This window comes from Cheilinus undulatus, linkage group 13 (genome assembly GCF_018320785.1).
Source record: "Cheilinus undulatus linkage group 13, ASM1832078v1, whole genome shotgun sequence".
In the NCBI taxonomy this organism is placed as follows: Eukaryota; Metazoa; Chordata; class Actinopteri; order Labriformes; family Labridae; genus Cheilinus; species Cheilinus undulatus.
Window position 1 is genome coordinate 2,966,222 of NC_054877.1, and position 21,555 is coordinate 2,987,776.

A 21,555-nucleotide genomic window follows, 5' to 3' on the forward strand; every position below is an offset into this window, starting at 1 on the left:
GATGAGCAAATCTTCATCAATATATGAAAATTGTGAACTGTGGGAAATGCACTTAAAAAAATAATATCTGGGGAAGGGCTCACATTTGGACCCCCCCAATATCTATACCATGGTTACGCCCTTGTCAACACCCCATCCTAAGATCAGATCAACTTTAGTGTTTCACAGAGTGAGACATTTGTCTTTGGCTCTTCACCCACACTGCAGCCAGAATGAAAAACACTTCAACATAAGACACTGAGTATCAATAAATAACCCCACTCTAAAATCAACAAATAAAAGAGGTGTATAAGAGGCAGGATCTTCTAAATGCTGATGAATGAAATGTGTCACAGCTATGATGGCATTATCTGTTCCTCTGTTGTTATGCAAACTGAAAAGGATCGAAAAACCAGCTGACCTCCTCTTTCACCAGATTCATCACAATTTACTCAAAACACTTCATTACAACTGAAGTAAGCACTGCTGGGCCAAAGTCATGATTCTCTTTACAGCTTGGTTTTTAGGAACAGGAATAATAACAGAGCACTTCCACATGGAAGGAACAGAATGTGTGTCCAGAGATTTCTGCTAGATGGGGCACCAGGCCTCTGCAGATTCTTTACTGCAGGATTTCAATAAACGGCCAGAGATGCCGTCTGGTCCTGGTGCCTTATCAGGACAGATGAGTAAAAAAAGTCTCTCCACAACATGCTGGTCAATAGGGATGGGTACCGAATTCAGTACTTTTATAGGCACCGACCGAATTCCGTCAGTACTTCCGAGTACCGATTCACGTAAAATCAAACGGTACCATGTTTTGGTACCTAAACCCATCCTTGTGACTGCAAGAGAGTGGGAGAGAAGTCAATTTTCCATGCCGGACGCGAACGCAGCATCGCACGCACGTGAGTAATGACGTTGGTAGCAGCTCACTGAATCAACAAAACAAGCATGGCTGATCGCCTCCGGCTGTTTCCTGCTCGTTCGCCTCCCTCCCTCTCGCTCTCTCGTCGCGACTCCTCACTTGAACCACCGGGACTTGCCCGTTTATCTTGTGGATATCAACCACGCACACGTTGTATTTTAATATCTGTAGACTCTGGTGTTAGCATACATGCTAACCGATAATAACTAATGTCAGCCTAGAGGGGGTAAACTAAGTCTGTGTAGTTAATGAAAACGTCAGTGCTTCATGAACTAAAGCCTGTTTATGTCATTTATGTTGCAGACAGAAGATAATCTAATTTCCAATGTGTTCTAAACATAGTTAACTCAGTGTTTTTGAACGTTGTCTCCTCAGGTCTCCACCAATACTGCACCCCGACCCTCCACCTCCACCTTCACACCACATCGCCTGGTAAGCTCCGTTATTGGTGGATAGATGTTCTTGAGATTGGTGTAGCATACCAACCATATTTAGTTTTTCATCAAGGTGCCATATTGAGTCAATAATATCTAAGAGTCTAATGTAGTCCAATGTCATTTTTGAACTCATCAGGGCATCAGCAGCTCAACTGTATCAACAGGATCAGCCTTTTTCTCTGTGATCCATCTACAAGTAAGTTTTCATCAGAATGTTATGTTTGCTCCCTTTTCCCCATTTTGATTGAGCTGCTATGTTCTATAGATTTCAGTTTTAGGAGCATCCATTTAACCATATCAGTGATTCTGATAATTCACGTTTTTATAGCATTTACATCAATTAACCAGTGGTTCCTAAATAGTGTGCTGTAGGTATTTGTACAACTCTTGATTATTTCTACAACTATACAACATCTAATGAATAAGATTTAAATGTATTCTCTCTTTACTATATGCTTATTTATTTACATCTTTAATTCTATAACTTACAAATAGACTCTTATTAACAAGAGTTTAGCAGTGAACAGTAATCAGCAGTAATGGCAGTTGGATGGAATTATTTTTAGATTCATTAATTTAACATTTGACCTCATTTGTTCAACTGTGACCTGTCAAGTTTAAAAGTATGTTGTTAATTTAGTGATGTTTAACAAAGTTTTGGATTGATTTTAGAAATAATTTTGTTAATAGGTATTACCTGAGTGATATTGCAGAATTTTACGGGGAATTGTTAGAAATAAATATTAACAGACTGATCAGATACTTTAACACATAAATATTCTATTTTGCAGAGCTATAAGCATGGTGTGCTTGGATTTTTCAGCTTAGGTGTGCCTTCAGCAACAAAAAGGTTGAATGCCACTGATTTAAACTGCATTAGTTCTTATATTATGGTGGATATTTTTCTCTGTTCAAACTTGTTGATTGTTTGAATCGTTCCTATTTTGTAGGACAATTACCAAGGACAGCATAACATCTCCAAAGAGGAGCTGGAAAATGTTCTTGCTCTGAAAACCACCTTCACTGAAGCTGCATCTGTTCTTGCAGTATCAAGGCCAACACTCTATAAGTTGTTGCAAGAATTTAATATCCCCACATTAAAATTTAACAGTACCAGTGAAGTGATGCTCATGGGGCATCTGCACTCAAAAATATTGTGGTTCAAAAGCGATGTGTAAGAGAGTCACTGTGAAGGATTGACTCAGCTGATGTCCTACACAGGAGAACTACAACAATAGCTCGGTGGGTTTATTCTGTTCCACATCCACATTTCAGATGGCACGTTGACGGAAATCCCAAACTGATTAGGTGGAAGCTGGTTGTTCATGGGGCAATGGACGGGTCCAGCAGTATCTCTTTACTTCAGATCCAATATTGTTAAAGGTTACAGTGTCTTGTCGTTGACTCAGCACTGGGAACTGAGTATCTTGAAGAGGAAAAAAGGACGTTGTCAAAGGGTAAGTAATAAACAACTGTCTAATGACTTAGAAACAGGTCTGACTCTGCAGTTTTATGAACAAATGTGCTTTCCATGCATGTTCTCTTGGTGCTTGCATCATGCCTGTGACGTTTGCACATGAGTAGTTAACCGTAAATACCCCTAAATGTCTGAGCCGTTTATACATTTATGAAATCCTCAGAGAACAAAAGCAGAAAGAAAAGAGGGAAGATGACAGAGGAGGCTGAAGGAGAGGACAGGAGGTGGAGGGCAACAGGTCTGCACTCTCCACTGAGAGGTACATAGAAATATATCTGATGTCATGACATTTATGTCACCCATAGTGTGCAGGTATTTTGTTCTCCATTTCTAAGTTGATTGATGACTCAATTTGTCTGATACTTTTTTCAGAGGGAACAAGAAAGGAGGCCAGAGGAGGACAGAATAGAAGCAGAGGAGGTGGGAGGGCATTAGGACTGCACTCCCTTACACCAAAGGTAAATCTACATTTATCTAATGCTAGAACATGTTTGACATTTACTGAGTACTAGGGGTGTAACGGTTCAGAGGTCACGGTTCGGTTCATAGATTAAAAACAGAAAGTCCCAGATTTATAATTCTAGATGTCCCTAACATTATTATTATTTCTTTTACTAATGTCAGTGCAGCTCATACAATATTTAGATGCTCAAAATAAACAGGATGATTTTCTGGACAATAAACAAATATAAATAAGTGAAGTGTTTCTTTGTTGGCTGTGCCACGCTTCAGGCTGGCGTCTCCTTTGTCTTTTCTCCGCTCTCAAAGTCCTCCAGCATCCGTCCATAGCTCCTCATTGATGAATTGTATTGTAAAACTTTAAAATCAGGTTTGTCCTTGAACCTTTTCCAGTATTCATGTTTTTACCACAGGTAGAATAGGAACATCATCACAGCTTCATCATCACACATGCAGACTTCCAAAAATCAATCCTGAGAGAGCTGCTTCAAAGTTGCTTTTGTTTATGACCAAAATAAAAAGATCAATGGAAAACAAAAGTTCATTTGATAGGGTTTCTGAATACAAATCATTCACAGCTATCTAAGCCTGCGCTCAATGACAGTTTGCGCTGTGACTCATCTTCCTGGCTGTGCGTCAGCCACTCATTCTAATAGGCCAGCGCCCTCACCACCTGCGGAGGGCGCCCACAAAATGAAAGAAAAGTCAACAATGTCAAATAAAAGCATGTCAATAAAAACTCAAATGTGGCTCCTACAACAATGTTGGCTCAATTGTACGCTGTATGAAACATTTTTGAAGCGTGTTATTATTCACAGAGAAAGTCGCTGTGTGTGGCACTATTTTACAATGTGAGCTTCGGCTACAGGCTACGTGCTCTTCCACCTCAGAGTATCTGATCAGCTGTTTGTGTCTGTGGGCTTGGTAAGACCAAACAAGAAGTATGGAGGCTAAAACAAGACTAAAATGGACTTGATCATATCAAAATGACTGCTGAGCAGTTCAACAGTGACATATACACCAATGCAAGTTCAACTAGTGAAAAGAATTACTGACAAGCTTTGAATTAAATCAATCAGGTTAATCAGAGCTGATAAATCATCTAGTGTGTAGTCTGACTAAGCTTTGGATTCAGACAGCAGAGTTTGAGCTACAGAGAACACAGAGACAATGAGGAACCTGGACCTGACCATAACCCAGGATAGAGCGGTTCAGTGAATGTGGTGTTGAAGGTGTGGAGGTGGATCAGTCTGTCAGAGGAGACTCTGTAGAAAGACAGAGAGCCAGCAGGATGGTCCAGATATACCCCTACTCTACCAGAGGATGAAGGAGAGGAGGAGATGATTGTTTCAATGTTATTGTGATAGACATGGTAACTCTCATCAGAGCATCTCAGACTCCAGGACTGATCATTACGTCCAAACCAACATTCCTCCATGTTTCCTCTCCGTCTGATTCCTCTGTAACTCACTGATACATCAACCTCTCCTCTCCACTCAACCTCCCAGTAACAGTGACCAGTCAGACCAGTCCGACACAGCAGCTGACAACAGTCAAATCTGTCTGGATGATCAGGATATGGCTGATACTCGTCCACACGTGTCACCGTCTTGTTGTTGTCAGACAGTTTGAGTCTTCTGTCCACTGTGTTTGTGTCCACTTCCAGCTCACAGGCATCTGATGGAGAGAAGGAGACACAGCTGATGGTTATCATCTGATCATTCCTAAACAAGGTTACTGACAGAGTCAAACTAACATTTCATATTCAGCCCTGAATCCTGTTTATCAGCCCTGAAATTCTACTTCCTGTTTCTATTTGAATGTGAACAAATCACAGTGAGCTGCAGCTCCACAATCACAGACAGACACCAAACAGTTCAAAGTCCAGACATTTCTATGGCTTCGACTTTAGATTCATGTGTTTCATTTCACTTCCTGAGTCCAATTTCGGCAGTTATTTTTAATTTTAGTCTTCGTTTTAGTCTTTACATGAAATGCATTTTAGTTTGAGTCATTAGTAGTTTTAGTCATTTCTATCCTTTTTAGTGTTAGTCTAGTTTTAGTCCAAAAAAGTCCTCACATTTTAGTCTTTACTTTTAGTCCAAGCATTTATTCTCCGGCCTAAATCTGGTACCAAACCCAGGTAGTGTATTCTATGCATCTAGCCAAACCTGGATCCCTGCTTTCTAGAGCTGAGAAACAGAATAACTACAGCTGCATTGTTTTTGACAGATTTATCCTCAATGGATTTCATTACATTTTAGTCTAGTTTTAGACATCTTGATGAAAACTAAACTTTTTGTCACAGATCTATTTTTGTTAGTCTTAGTCTAGTTTTTCTCATGGAAAAAAAGGCTGTCGACAAATGTTATGTTTCAAAGGTAGGTACCACTGTAACAAATGATTTTGGTTCAGCGCCTCTCAATTCCTGAAAAACACAGGTGAAAACTTCAGAGGAATGAAGACTGAACCATGCATTTCTCTTCCCGAATTTCCTCTCTTTATTACAGAAATCAAAAACACATGACCTAATCATGCAAAACTTCCCCCTATGCATGAATATCTGTTTAAATATCCATTGTATAAATGTCCATATGCTACTCTAATATAGGCTTGTTCAGTATACCGTCACTAAATTGGTACCAGGGTACTGAGGCATTTAAAACACTACTATACTGCACTTGGATGAGACCGGTACTTTTTTTTTTTTTTTTTTTTAACTTCGCCCCGTGACGTCACCGCATTGTAATTATTATTTATTAAAACATTAATAACTTTTGAACCATAGGTGACAGTCGCTTACTGTTTTTTTATCCCGTGAAAGCTGACGGTTTCACTGTTCATTTGCTACCTCGGATGTCCTTGTAGCTCTAAAGGACGCCGTTCTAATAAGCCTGGAACTTCGGTGACTTTTCAGGGTCTTTAAAGATTAAATCCACTGCACACATTGGAGCTGATTATAAATGCCATTTTATCTATTTTTAATCCATTTTCGATCGTGTTTTGATTATCTTCTGCGGATGCCGCCATCTTTGTTTTGGGCAGTGAGGTCATTTTGTCATGCAAAGCATCTTGGGAGGATTTTCAACCAATAAGAAGATGGTGCTTCTCTCACGTCATGCTGTTTGTAACTGCGCCTGCCCAAACACTTCAACTTATGTTTGGAGATGGACTACAGAGCAGATAGAGCATTACAGAGAAAGAAAAAGGCGTTCAGTGATGGCAAACACAAAAATATGAACAGGGAGCAAGCCCTGGAGTATCTGTCATTGCCAAAAAACGCATGGACATTTTTTGTATCTATGTACATATCTTGAGAACCTGTAGTCACAGGATGTTACTTTTTTTACTTTTTCATCCCCAAGACATGGAAGAATGAGTATATGTAAAGAAAAGGCTTAGTCACTAATGTTCACTATGTGTTTTCAATACAAATCCTTGAGTTTCAAATTCAGCTTTGTTTTCTCTTTTGTATTTAGAGTGCTATAACTTTTTTATAATTCAAATGACACTATTACAGCCCTCATATTCTTAAAGCTCAGGTTGTCATAAAAAGAAAGGATGTTTAAACTTTGGCTGTGCACCATAGGGTCGATATTTTACAAGCCTTTAAAGACAATAAGTCCAGGCGAGAGAAATTTGTCAAAAAATGGCTCAGGGCCCAGAGGGTTAAATAGCCTATTTATAATATTTTATTTTATATTATTGTATTACATTATAGCTATATTCTCACAGTGATTTTCAAACTTTTTCCATACATGCAGACATGCTGATTTACGATAAATTTGAAGTGTCCCTTAATTTTTTCCAGAGCTGTAAATGCACACATGCATGATGTATTGGAAAAGCCTGCCTCTGTGGTATTTTTTTTTTTTTTTTTTTACTGATGCATAGTTATAGTTCTAAGATTTTCCATAAAAATGAAGTCAATGATGATATTTTTTGTGTTCTCTTTTTATTTGGAAAAGTATTGAAAAGTATTTAAATACATGTTGGTACCAGTATCGATACTAAAATGTTGGTATCGTGACAACACTACTCTAATAAAGTCCATTCGTATGGTTTCTCTCATCTGTTCTCATTGTTAGTTTCATAACATTCTCAAATGCCAGAGTGCTACTTTTCAATGTTAATACTTTGTTGTTGACAGATTCACACAGTAAAATTACATCAGATGAAAGACACATGAATTAATAGAAATTCATAGGGCACTAGAAAACAACAGACTTGCCCTTTAAACTGATTACTGCAATATAAGACTGTTTTTTATCAAAAACATTAGACATACTGCATGGGAAATGTTTCTTATTCTAAACAACAGTTAGGTTTTAATTCCACAAGGCTCAGGAACTATACCTTTAATTTCAACAAAATACCTCCATAAACTTCTTCGTGAATTTTATAAACATTTTCACACCAAAACAAGTGATAGCAAAATATATGTCATGTTCAGGGATCCAGCTTTAAATATAGTGTTTTGAAATGCACACCTTCATGTTAACAGTGAGTTCAAACCTCAGAGAAATGTAAACATTGTAAGCTTAACAGGTTGCAGGCTGACTGTTTCCCACGCTGAGCAGTGGCACTATTTTTAGGTCTCTTTTTAAGTCTTTATAACGCACTTAAGTCCGTCAACAAAACACTTCAAACTCACGCTTAGTTTAGTTTAACATTGTTTAGCTGTAAGAGGTATAATTTTGTGAATTTCACAGTGTACTAACCTGAAAAACACAGTTGAAAAGTTCAGAGGAATGAAGACCCAAACCATGCATTTCTCTTCCCGAATTTCCTCTGAGAAGGGGCGGCCCCTCACAGAAGGTAACCCCGGCGCAACACACCTAGGCTCATGAGTTCCCCCTTCATTCTCCTCATGAACTAAAGTTCCTTCACACATAAAATGTGGAGAACATAACCACTTTGGTTTTCCATAACTAAAATTAAAGTGGTTTACTTTTGTAAACAGCAAAATGAATTGAATTAAATAATTCTAAGATTAAAAGAATAACAAAACTGAAAATACAGGGAATGAAAGTGTCCTTAAATTTTAAAGTGTACCACACAAACATTTTTAGTCATAGTTTTAGTCAATGAAATTAACACTGTTGTTGACACAAATCAACAAGTTGCTCCTTCATTTCTGATGTCCATCTAATTTTATACTTCCTGTTTACTATCGTTGCCTGTCGTTTTACTTCCTCCTTCGGCTCGTGTCTGCTCGGCTGTCCTCGGTGTTCACCACACACGACAGGATTTATGATCCTAAATATTGAACATGGGACATCGGGACTGCAGAGGTCACGTTAACTGAAAATTCTCCGTCACTGACAGAATTTTTTATAGGATGACAGAAAACTTTGAAGGCTGTCCGCCATTTTGACTGACTGGAATAATGAGGATGACCCTGCGTGCCAGCACACTCACACAGACAGACACACAGACCTTTTCTATTCTGCACACATGGTCCATGATGGAGGTTATTAAATCTATTCAAATATTCCTCTGGTAGCCTGTGGGCTCTATCACTGACTTGGACACCGTTGATTGTAAAACAGTATGATGGAATTGTTAAGACCCTGTCCGTCAAAATGACAGACAGCAAAAGTCTAATCCAGCCTCTGAGGGACTGAGCCGTAGTGTTTCCTCTCCTCAGAACTCTAAAACTGTTTCTGTTTGATGAATGTCAGTGATTGTGAACGTGGACGTTCATACTCTCAGACCCAAAGACTGAGATGGATTCAGACACAGCCTCAATCATTGTTGCTTCAGATCCTTACCTGATTCAGGAGTCAAATTCATCATTGTGTTCTCACAAATCAAAAACTCAGACACTCACACTTCTTTAGACCTGGTTTCAGTCTGTGCCGTCCACCATGGTCCAGCCTGGAGGAAGAAACAGAGCCAGTTTAGACATCAGGGATGGGTCAGGATAGATTGAAACACTTTCAATCTCCATCTGACTTCATTTTCCTTTAGATTATCTGCTTGTTATGCAGGACTATCACCAGATGGTGGCAGTAGCACATCTGAGATCTGTTTGATCACCATCATAAAAATCACCAAAGAAGAAGAGGGCCACTTCATTTTCAGTCAGTGATTTTCCTCCAAATTCATATCCCTCTCTTATACAATAGGCCTGTACTCAAAAATCAATAATCAATATTCCCCTCTCTCCAGTTTCCTACTGTATCCATCCACTATCCTATCAAAATAAAGGCATAAAGCCCTTGTATAGCTGAAGTGCTGAGAGCCAACTTTAGTAGCTAGTAACAGTCCGTCTCTCTGTGTCTTTCTGTCTGTACCTCAGTGTCTCCAGTCTGCAGTGTGGATCCTTCTGTAGAGCAGACAGTAGTTTCTCTCCTCCTTCTCCTGGATGATTGTAGCTCAGGTCTAGCTTTGTCAGACAGGAGGAGCTCAGAGCTGAGGCCAGAGAAGAACAGCCTTCCTCTGTGACCAAACAGCCAGACAGACTACAGACACAGAGACAAAAACAGACTCATGAAAAAGGCTGGAACTGAGGCCTTACAGTCCCAGAATCCAGGCCTGCTCATGGTACTTTGAGTCTTCAACACCCCATCCTAAGATCAGATCAACTTTAGTGTTCCACAGAGTGAGACATTTGTCTTTGGCTCTTCACCCACACTGCAGCCAGAATGAAAAACACTTCAACATAAGACACTGAGTATCAATAAATAACCCCACCCTAAAATCAACAAATAAAAGAGCTGTATAAGAGGCAGGATCTTCTAAATGCTGATGAATGAAATGTGTCACAGCTATGATGGCATTATCTGTTCCTCTGTTGTTCCTGTATGCAAACTGAAAAGGATCTAAAAACCAGCTGACCTCCTCTTTCACCAGATTCATCACAATTTACTCAAAACACTTCATTACAACTGAAGTAAGAGCTGCTGGGCCAAAGTCATGATTCTCTTTACAGCTTGGTTTTTAGGAACAGGAATAATAACAGAGCGCTTCCACATAGAAGGAACAGAATGTGTGTCCAGAGATTTCTGCTAGATGGGGCACCAGGCCTCTGCAGATTCTTTACTGCAGGATTTCAATAAACGGCCAGAGATGCCGTCTGGTCCTGGTGCCTTATCAGGACAGATGAGTGAAAAAGTCTCTCCACAACATGCTGGTCAGCAGTCACTAGAGTTCAGTGCAGCTAAAATGTCCAAAGCTTCTTTTTGTTCCTGTGAGAAGTCTCTAGTTTCAAACCTGCAGTAAAAATCATTTCACTCATTTGCCCTTTCTCCCTCATTGAACACATTAATACTGCTCTTAGCAGGGGACATGGTCCTCATCTTTTTCATTGAGTCCCACAGGTTTCTGGAGTTCCTACAACTTTCTAGTTGGGAGACTTTGACTCAGTTGTCATTGTTGTTGCACTAACCTGAGAGAGTCCAGTCTGCAGTGTGGACTCTTCAGTCCAGAAGACAGCAGCATCACTCCTGAATCCTGCAGGTCGTTGCTACTCAGGTCCAGATCTCTGAGACTGGAGGAGCTGAGGACTGAGGACAGAGCTCCACAGCTTCTCTCTGAGAGGTTACAGCCACTCAGTCTAGAACAGAAACAGAGGTAGAAATAAGTTCATGTTTCTAAATACAGACTACTTTTATCAGTGCAGTTGTGAGTTCACCTACAGAGCTTTGTTGGAGGCTTTGACCACTGGCAGCAGCCTCAGAAGAGCCTCCTCTGAAGCAGAGTATTTCTTCAGGTCAAACACGTCCAGATCTTTTTCTGATGACAGTAAGATGAAGACCAGAGCTGACCACTGAGCAGGAGACAGTTTTTTTCTGGAGAGATGTCCTGATCTCAGGTACCGTTGGATCTGCTCCACTAGAGAACGATCATTCAGTTCATTCAGACAGTGGAACAGATTGATGCTCTTCTCTGCAGACAGATCCTCATTGATCTTTGTCTTGATGTACTGGACTGTTTCTTTTCTGGTCTCTGAGTCACTTCCTGTTTGTGTCAGCAGACCTCGTAGGAGATTCTGATTGGTGGTCAGTGACAGACCCAGGAGGAAGCGGAGGAACAAGTCCAGGTGTCCATTTGGGCTCAGAAAGGCCTGGTCCACAGCACTCTGGTAGAGCTGTGTCATTGTAGATCTGGATGCTGTTTGTTCTTCTTCCATCAGATTGACTCCAGAGTTGATGAAGGTCTGATGGACATGAAGAGCAGCCAGAAACTCCTGAACACTCAGATGGATGAAGCAGAACACCGTGTCCTGGTACAGTCCTCTCTCCTCTCTGAAGACCTGTGTGAACACTCCTGAGTACACCGAGGCTGCTCTCATATCGATGCCACACTCTGTCAGGTCTGGTTCATAGAAGATCAGGTTCCCTTTCTGCAGCTGCTCAAAAGCCAGTTTTCCCAGAGACTCCATCATCTTCCTGCTGTCTGGACTCCAATGTGGATCTGTCTCAGCTCCTCCATCATACTTGATGCTCTTCACTTTGGACTGAACCACCAGGAAGTAGATGAACATCTCAGTCAGGGTCTTGGGCAGCTCTCCTCCCTCTCTGGTCTTCAGCAGATCCTCCAGAACTGTAGCAGTGATCCAGCAGAAGACCGGGATGTGGCACATGATGTGGAGGCTTCGGGATCTCTTGATGTGGGAAATGATCCTGCTGGCCTGCTCCTCATCTCTGAATCTCTTCCTGAAGTACTCCTCCTTCTGAGGGTCAGTGAACCCTCTGACCTCTGTCACCATGTCAACACACTCAGGAGGGATCTGATTGGCTGCTGCAGGTCGTGTGGTTATCCAGAGGCGAGCAGATGGAAGCAGGTTCCCCCTGATGAGGTTTGTCAGCAGCACATCCACTGAGGTGGACTTTGTGACATCAGTTAGGATTTGAGTTTTGTTGAAGTCCAGAGGAAGTCGACACTCGTCCAGACCGTCAAAGATGAACACCACCTGGAAGTCTTCAAACCTGCAGAGTCCTGCTTCTTTGGTTTCAGTAAAGAAGTGATGAAGGAGCTCCACCAAGCTGAACTTTTTCTCTTTCAGCACATTCAGCTCTCTGAAAGTGAATGGAAATGTGAACTGGATGTCCTGGTTGGCTTTGCCTTCAGCCCAGTCCAGAGTGAACTTCTGGGTTAAGACTGTTTTCCCAATGCCAGCCACGCCCTTCGTCATCACTCTTCTGATTGGTTCATCTCTTCCAGGTGGAGCTTTAAAGATGTCTTCTTGTCTGATGCTTGTTTCTGCTCTGTGTGCTTTCCTGGATGTTGTTTCCATCTGTCTGACCTCGTGTTCATGGTTGACCTCTCCAGTCCCTCCCTCGGTGATGTAGAGCTCTGTGTAGATCTGATTCAGAAGGGTTGGGTTTCCTGCTTTAGCGATCCCCTCAAACACACACTGGAACTTCTCCTTCAGCTTAGACTTGAGTTTATGTTGGCAAACTGAAGCACGAGTTCCTGAAAGAACAAACAACAAATGATGTGAATGAGCTGATCCTGCAAAAAGCTGTTATCTAAAAGAGAGGCTGTGCAGTTCTTCTTCCTCCATCAGTTTCATCCAAAAATCTCCTCAGATGTTCAGTGGGTATGTGCAGAATATTAAAGCAGAGCAGTGGCGTGCACAGACATTTTGGGGGGCAGGTGCTCAGTGAAAAATAAGGGCACTGTGTGTGGCATGTGGAACTGCCGGCTGCCTTATTATAGCAGTGTGAGATTTAAAAACAAAGAAAGGAAAAAAAAAATTGCAGACACATGTTGCATAGTAGCTATCTTTGCTATTGTGTCATCTCTTTCACATACAGCTGGTTCTTGCTCATGTCTTTCTTGTTCTCCCTCATTTTGATCATCCATGCTGGTAGATGGCCTACTGCAGGGCTAGAGCTGCTAATAATAGCCTTTTTTTAAAGTTTTAATAATAGCCTATTAAGGTAAATACAAGATTACTGCAAGTCCTATAACATAGAAATAACTTATGGTTGGTACAATAGTATAATTGGCTAATATAGCTTCATGCCTGATTTAGTACTGACAAAAAATAAAATGTGGACAGCTTTTAAGATATTTCAATAAAATTAGAGGTACAGTTCAACTTTACAATCTGAGCTTTAAAAGGCCCTAAACAGTTACCATGACTCTGGTCTTGACTCTGACCTTTCATCTTCATCTTCCTCTTCCTCCTTGCTGCTGGTGGATGCTTTTCTCCAGGAGAGCAGAGAGCTACTTCCCTGGGCTGCCTGCTGTACCTCCCTGTCTTCCTCCTTTTTAACCCTCTCCTTTCTAGGCATTATGCTAACGCTGCAATTAGTAAATAAAAGAGACCAAAAATATGAATAAGACTGCTTGGTGACATTACACCAAGGCAGAAGGCTACTTTTTTCTATTTGTCATTTAGCACTAAATGTTCAGCTTAAGTACACTGATAGATTCACATGCTGTACCAATGACAAACTCTACCGACATTCGTTGTGTGGTGGTCATCATGTCATATCTATTATTGATTTGGGCAAGTGTCGCTTGTTAAGCAGGTGAGCAGCTAATTTATGCTCAGCTGTGTTTGGTGCTGTATGAGACAGGCTACTTCACAACAGCGACAAATAAATGCAGGTTACAGCTTGGTAACTGAGGCTTAGGGGGCAAACAATACACTCGATTCATTTATGTGTTACCTGGCTGGCATGTGGGGCAAGGGAGGAGGTGTGAGTGGGCTGCTGTGCACTGCTGCTGCAACGCACCTTCGTTTGTGTCCGCGCTGCGCGTTCACGTTAATGGAGAAAGAAAGATGTGTGCGGGGGGGGGGGTTATTATGGCATGCCTTTAACCATTGAGCATTTATAGATGATCATGTCAACGTGGGCCACGTACATTACACTGTAAAAAAACAACAACAAAACGAATTTTTAAAAGGGCACTTGCTTGGTCCAGAGGGCAATGGGCAGGTGCTATAGCACCACCTAGAGTCTATCTGTGCACGCCACTGAAGCAGAGTGTGGGAATGTAAACCTCCTCTTCATCTCTCCATCATCTTAAATCTACGTTTCCTTTTGACTTTGAAAAACTTACTGTTCCTCAGACAGTCAGCCAGCTCGTACTGCTTCATTCTCCTCAGGAAGTTCTCTGTGATCTTCACAAAAGCCTCTCTGCTGCTCCTCTGCTCTTCATCTTCACCAGCCAACACCTCCTCATCCTCACTGTGACGTTCTGGGTTCTCCTGACTCAGAGCCTTCTGAAATCTCTTCAGTTCCTTCTTCACAAAGGTGATAATGTTCTCCTCCAGCAGCTGGAACACAAAGACAATCTGAATGTTTAGAAGACAGCCTGTGTTTGATCAGACAGACTGAAAAACACTTTACCATGATATCTAGATAGATGTGCTCCACTGGAAATGATGATGTACACACCATAAATATGGAGTCCAGCTCTGTTTGATGCTGCTTGGACTGATCATTGAAGAACTCTGATGTTTCCAGCTGACCTCTGGAGAAAAAATATCAGCTTTAAGGACATTTAATGACAGAGTTTGAGAGCTCAACAAAATGGCACAGGGTAAATGTAGGAGCTTTAAATGATAATCACACATTTACTCTGGTATGGATGTAGGCTTATTGAAAGAGATCAGATCCTCAATAACTGACCCCCTAACACCTCTGACTTAAACCCCATTGGCTCAGAGGAGGTCTCCAAAGTCTTGGCAGTCTGCTGTGGTGGCCCCTCTACTCAAAGATGGAGACCCTCCTCTAGTTGTCAACCTCAGGCTACATCACAGAACTACAACTACCCCCTGGAAGAACTTGGAGGTGCTGACCCTCATCCTGTCCATTTCACACTTGGCTTTGAACCGGTCTAACAGAGGACCCTGGCTGAGGACACCAACAAAACCATATCAACTGCAAAAAGTAGATTCCAAGTTTAGCCTGCCGATTTTGTACCTCTGCCTGATTTTTACTGACCTCCTGTGTACCGAACCTATTTAATTGAACGGACTGAGACTTTTCCTGGTTGTCCTGTGTCTGCTTGTGGGTTACAACAGAGGACCCTGGCTGAGGACACCAACAAAACCACATCATCTGCAAAACGTAAAGATACGATTCTGTGTCCCTCAAACCAGAATGTGTCTGACTTAAGAAAAAGGGATCCATCATCCTGATCTGAAATACCAAAATCTGGTACCAACCTGGCTCCACTTTCAAAAGGTCTGGAACCAAAACACAGATTTTGGTTCTTCATTTTGGTTCCTGCCACCTCAGTGCAACCCCATTCCAAATGAGAGGCACTAAAATACCTTATGGAATTAACATACAGGGTTTTTCCTGGTTCAGACTGAGGCAGAGGTGGTACCATTCTGATCATGGACACTCTGACCTTTCTAGAAGTTTCTGGGGGCGTGCTCCCCAGGGACAAAAAGTTGTACATTTTAAAGTTGATAACATCAATCTAGTGAACTTTGAGAGCAACAATAAGAGGCTAAATCTACAAAAACATTTCTATATGAATTATTTTTTGCTCTTGTAGGACTTAAACCAGAGACACACAGATTCCAATTCGATCTGCCCATTCTAGTTTCCAGATGTTTCCTGGTCTGACCTCCTGATTTAGATTTTGGATGATTCCAGTTTTAGTCCTTAAAAACTGTTATTAACATCAAAAAGCTTTTTACCCTTTTTTTCTAATGGATGTTTTATTTTATGTCTATAATAAAACAATGACTGCCAACTTCTCATTGAAAAAAATCTTTAAAAAACTGGTCCTGTGGGTCATGTGACCTAGCATTGGTGTGATGACAAAGTGGGAGAGGTGTGTTCATGCCAGGCATGCAGATCTGACTTCCAGTTTAACTTGTAGCCACAAAAATCTCACTCTATTTTGATCTGAGATTTCACATTCATGCCCAGTCCTTTAATTTTATATTTCTGGAAGATTTTAAATTTGAGCTGAGTTTTATTTCCTCTCGTTACGTGTAATCCTCCATGTCTGGAGAGTGAGCGGCCACGCTCCACAGCTGATACGACGGTGAGAAAGTGACCTGCAGCAGCTCAGACAGACGGGGCAGGTTCTTGGCATACGCAGTACAGGTGGTCGTCATGTTTCAAAGGAGCGTTGCTTCAATTCAAGTTATTTTTTAAATAAAGGCATGTATGCTGCAGCTAGACCATGTTAAAAATGAGTATCTGCTAGCTTGCTACTCCGTTCTCCTCGACCTCTCCTATACGCACGGTTGACCACAGTGAGTGAACTCTGGGTGAGAGGACAGAGCGCTTAGTCTGTGTGCTAACTTCTGTTAATGTATACAAGCATGCATTTTCCCTTTACTAATATTGTAGCTGCTGATGTGTGGCTAACACGCTAATATGCGTCTGAATTTAGTGTACAGGTGTGATATTTGATGGACAGACAGACAGCAGTGTGTGACGTCACAGAGAGATGAGGGAGAGGGACAGGAGCACGGAGGAGTAGATCAATACATCCAACACTGCATTAACTTTATGTGTATTGTTAGGGTAAAGGCACCGTCTGCTGATAGATTTGTTTGTTTTATTAACCATTTAACTCCAGTGTTGCTGATGTTATCATGACACTGTTAGAGAGAAAAGAGTGATCTGTTTATTTACATTAGCTCTATAACATCAGACCCCAGTGTGATAGTACAGTATGGACCAAACTCTAACAGTGTTTCATGAATTTATAATCATGTTACAAATAGTTTTCTATTACTCTGAGTATCAGAAAATATATTAGGGATGTCCAAAATATGGGCTGTGGGCCAACTGTGGCCCTTGGTCCTTTTGAACTGACCTGCAAGAAATCCATTAAAAAGGCCCACATAAGAACAAAAAACTTGATTTCTTAGTTTGACTGGGATTAACAATATCAGTGTTTATAAAATATATAGCAATATTTACGAATTAAATTTAGCCAATATCAGTACCATATAAAGATATAAATGTAAAGACCTAACACTTCAGTCTCTAGAACACATTCAAGTTTAAGTAAAAAGGATGAAGACAGAAAAAGACTTCAGCTGTCTGTTGGTCCTGCCTAAAGTTAAAAATGGATGAATACAAACAAAAGGATTACAGCAGCAAATAGCAGCATGAATGGAGCTCATCTGCTCCTCTGTCTCCAGGTCTGATTTTTAAATGGCTGTAGTTATCTTCAAGCACCAACACTTCTATGAAGTCAGTCAGCTTCCAGCAGTTTGCTCTGGATTTGTGTCTGAATGTGGAGATGAAGCGTCAGCGCCTCTCTTCTCTGCTGCACCCTAAAATTCTTAACCATGATTGGCTGTTAGCTTTGGTAGGCATTAATGGAGGGCTGTAATTTAGGCTGTTTTGGTTTTGTTTTTAAAGTACGTTCACTTACTAAGCATAGATTTTGATTACTGGTTGGTTTCAGAGATGTAACAAACATTTTATGTATTACTGTGCTACAGGTTTGTTGTTCTGTACTACAAGATTTTCAGCCTCTGTAGTGACAGTGCTATGGGCAAAAACTCATTTTCAATTAATCTACAGCCCTGTGTTGATCCAGTTCTGACAGTCCTAAAGCTGTTAAAATGATCCAGGTCCTCATGCAGGACTTCTTCTCAATTCAGTTGTGATTACATTTTTCTGGTGGCTAAACTAAACTGTGTCCAGTGATTTTTGTTTGCCTGGAACTTTTTATACAGAATTATCTAAAGATGTTTTGTGTATCATTGATGGTAAAATTCATTTTTAATTTTCTACTTACAGGTACAGTGTGTAATATTTCACCAAGTAGCATTTCACAAAGCAAACGTGATAAAACAGGAACATAATATTCATATTTAGCCCCAACTAATGTTTTATAATCTGAATATATACAATTATTTTAGTTTTTATAAACTTAGATTTTGCTTGTGTCTACAGTACCACAGAAGGGAGCAAATAACAGATGAGCATCTCATTTAGCACCACTGGTTTCCATGGTTACCATCAGAGGAGTGAGCATTGCAATATACAATCTGTTGTTGCTGATGATCCTAATTTTACAGACTGCACCTTTAAGCACATTTCAGAGCATGCACTTTTTACTTTTACTAGAATAAACGAGTTGAATCATTCATTTTTCAAGGAACAAAAGAATTATTTGGGATCCACTGGTTTTCACAAGACCCTCTAAGTTCACTGATAACATGTCAACGTAGCTGTCAGTTTATTTCATCATTTCTTCATTTTCATTTATTTATTTAATTCATACACCAAGTAAACAACAGACATTGAACAAAACAACTAAGGAGTGATAGGCGCACGAAATTCTTACCTTCCATCTGTAGATTGTTTGAAGGACATTAAGCCACCTTTAGACTGATCACTCTTCATGGACACACAGCTGGGTTCAGGAGAGTCTGGACTCTGCTCCTCCATCCTGATACTGAAAAACAACAAGATATGTTTACATATAGATAATATGTTTATATAGTGATGATAAGTTGATGTTAGCTGTTGTTCAGTAGTTAAGCTGCTATGAAACAGTGATGATGATGATGATGATGATTGAGGAGGAATACCCTGTTTGATCAGCAGTGGATCATAAGTGACCCTTTGCTAAGCCCCTCCCTAGAATAGCCACTATCCAATCCAATGCAGGATTAGTAGGAGTCTATTTTCAGACGCGTGCTCAGCTCTAATGAAATATCCATGTCCACTGTTCTTCAAATTAAGGTATGTCAATCTTTTTATTTTGTTTAACTTCAATTTGAACACAGTCAATAATAACAATGTTCCACCTCATCCAAGCTCAGAATAATAAACATCAAATGTCCATTTCATTGAGGTTACTCAGGTTCACATGGTTCAAAAACTCCATGTTTTCATTCATGGACCTGAATGCAGTTTCCTGTCTTTATACTCACTATGTATACATAGTGTATACATAGTATACACTCAAATTATTTCAACACACTGTGGCTCCAACACTTCTCAGTGACCATGTTAGTCCTCATGAACTCAACTGTAACCACTGTTCATTTAAAACTATAAAATCAAACCCTCCTGGATTATTTCTATGATGATGGAGAGATGATGATGAATGAGAGACAACAGTGACGTGGTCATCATATCTATAACTTTTATTTTATCATTTCTTACCTTCCATCTGCAGATTGTTTGAAGGTAATTAAGCCACCTTTAGACTGGTCACTCTTCATGGATACACAGCTGGGTTCAGGAGAGCCTGGGCTCTGCTCCTCCATCCTGATACTAAAAAACAACAAGATACAGTATGTTTAATAATATGTGTATATATGATATCTTTATGGGTCAGTGACATAAAACTCTTCATTCATTGAGGTTGCTCCATCTGACATATGTAACTAGTCCAAAATTTAATACCAAATATTTTTAAAATAACATGACAAATTTTTATGGTAAAATAAAATGTTGCTGTTTTACCTTGGTTGTTCCACATGACAGTGAAAGTGTACCTGCCCACCCGTGACTGAAAAATATTTGTATCTTTACTTCAAAAGGATCTACAAGCCATTTCCCTCTGCCATGAGTGTCAGCTGGAGTTAAATCAATGATAAATTATAGTATAATCTGTTTTAGCACTTCATTTTAAAATACAGTCCCATGATTCCGGATTATCCACACTGACATTTAAGAACTTGTAAATTCGAGGACAAAAGTTTTTGATGACCTTACTAGATTTAAAAAGAAACATTTCAATCAAATGTTTATTTCAAAGATTTCAACCAAAAGAAATGATGCCAGTGTTTTCTAACCTGAATTTCTCACAATTAAAGTGCCATTTTTAACAGTGTCAGTAATCTGTTCATTTATTCAGACTGTTGCTCCTCCTGACATTTTTGGGTTTCAGATGCTAAAATATGAATTGAATTCCATAACTCAAATCTACTGAAATTATTAGAGTTATTTTATAAACGAGTTAGTGCTAAATATTAGAGTTGAGGACATGACGTTGATAGGCAGAATTTTATAGAAAAAAAAAGTTCACTTTAAGTACTTTTGTTTGGTGTTATTAGTGATTTCCTTTCATTTTATAGAACTTTTGATACATTTTTAGTTGTGTCAAACTTTGTTGTCTCTCTAACATTGTGACTGCTTGTTGAGGACAGGCTAAGTAAGCATGTTTTCTGAGAACAGACTCTACATTTTTATAAATTCTGAGTTATGATCATTTTAATTGCAGAAAAAACTCCCACTGTTGTAGACTTCAGTTTATCATCAGCTGTGACTGCTCCTCTTACATATGACACCGACGTGACACAGACGGTACCAATGTGGTCATATGTGTGCACGAGCAGACCCTCCCACAGAACTGGCTGGACCCCTGAAAAACCCAGAGAATGGACCCCTGATAATCCCAGAGAATGGACCCTGATAAATCCAGAGAATGGACGCTGATAAACCCAGAGAATGGCTCCTGAAAAACCCAGAGAATGGACCCTGATAAACCCAGAGAATGGACCCTGATAAACCCAGAGAATGGACCCTGATAAACCCAGAGAATGGACCCTGATAAATCCAGAGAATGGATGCTGATAAACCCAGAGAATGGCTCCTGAAAAACCCAGAGAATGGACCCTGATAAACCCAGAGAATGGACCCTGATAAACCCAGAGAATGGACCCTGATAAACCCAGAGAATTGACCCTGATAAACCCAGAGAATTGACCCTGATAAACCCAGAGAATGGACCCTGATAAACCCAGAGAATGGCTCCTGAAAAACCCAGAGAATGGACCCTGATAAACCCAGAGAATTGACCCTGATAAACCCAGAGAATTGACCCTGATAAACCCAGAGAATGGACCCTGATAAACCCAGAGAATGGACCCTGATAAACCCAGAGAATGGACCCCTGATAAACCCAGAGAATGGACCCCTGATAAACCCAGAGAATGGCTCCTGAAAAACCCAGAGAATGGACCCCTGATAATCCCAGAGAATGGACCCCTGATAAACCCAGAGAATGGACCCCTGATAAACCCAGAGAATGGCTCCTGATAATCCCAGAGAATCGACCCTGATAATCCCAGACAATGAACCCTGATAAACCCAGAGAATGGACCCTGATAAACCCAGAGAATCGACCCTGATAAACCCAGAGAATGGACCCTGATAAACCCAGAGAATTGACCCTGATAAACCCAGAGAATGGCTCCTGAAAAACCCAGAGAATGGACCCTGATAATCCCAGAGAATCGACCCCTGATAATCCCAGACAATGGACCCCTGATAATCCCAGAGAATGGGCCCCTGATAATCCCAGACAATGGACCCTGATAAACCCAGAGAAAGGACCCTGATAAACCCAGAGAATGGACCCTG

The 21,555-nt window shown here is 40.5% G+C and overlaps 1 protein-coding gene across 2 annotated transcripts; it reads right to left on the reverse strand.

Moving 5' to 3' along the window:
* Nucleotides 1–3,870: 3,870 nt before the first annotated feature.
* LOC121520103 (NACHT, LRR and PYD domains-containing protein 12-like) lies at nt 3,871–19,381 on the reverse strand. 2 transcript variants are annotated; one of them, XR_005992760.1, is made up of 9 exons: nt 19,351–19,378; nt 14,644–14,719; nt 14,306–14,522; nt 10,924–12,703; nt 10,674–10,841; nt 9,580–9,747; nt 9,114–9,160; nt 4,376–4,957; nt 4,116–4,180 (listed from the first exon to the last, which is right to left on the reverse strand). XR_005992760.1 is itself a non-coding variant. In XM_041803379.1 (8 exons), the coding sequence occupies exons 2-8, from the start codon at nt 14,644–14,646 to the stop codon at nt 4,431–4,433; spliced, it is 2,910 nt and encodes a 969-aa protein (XP_041659313.1). In that variant the 5' UTR covers nt 14,647–14,719; nt 19,351–19,381; the 3' UTR covers nt 3,871–4,430. The 2 variants fall into 2 exon arrangements, 1 of the variants encoding a protein (XP_041659313.1); XM_041803379.1 differs by having other exon boundaries at nt 3,871–4,957; nt 19,351–19,381.
* Nucleotides 19,382–21,555: the final 2,174 nt, after the last annotated feature.

What these genes read in the sequence shown, in the direction of transcription:
- LOC121520103 (XM_041803379.1), bottom strand. An exon ending in AAAGCCTCCAACAAAGCTCT is followed by an intron (nt 10,842 to 10,923) that starts GTAGGTGAACTC and finishes TTTCTGTTCTAG; the next exon opens with ACTGAGTGGCTGTAACCTCT. An exon ending in TGCAGACTGGACTCTCTCAG is followed by an intron (nt 9,748 to 10,673) that starts GTTAGTGCAACA and finishes CTGTGTCTGTAG; the next exon opens with TCTGTCTGGCTGTTTGGTCA.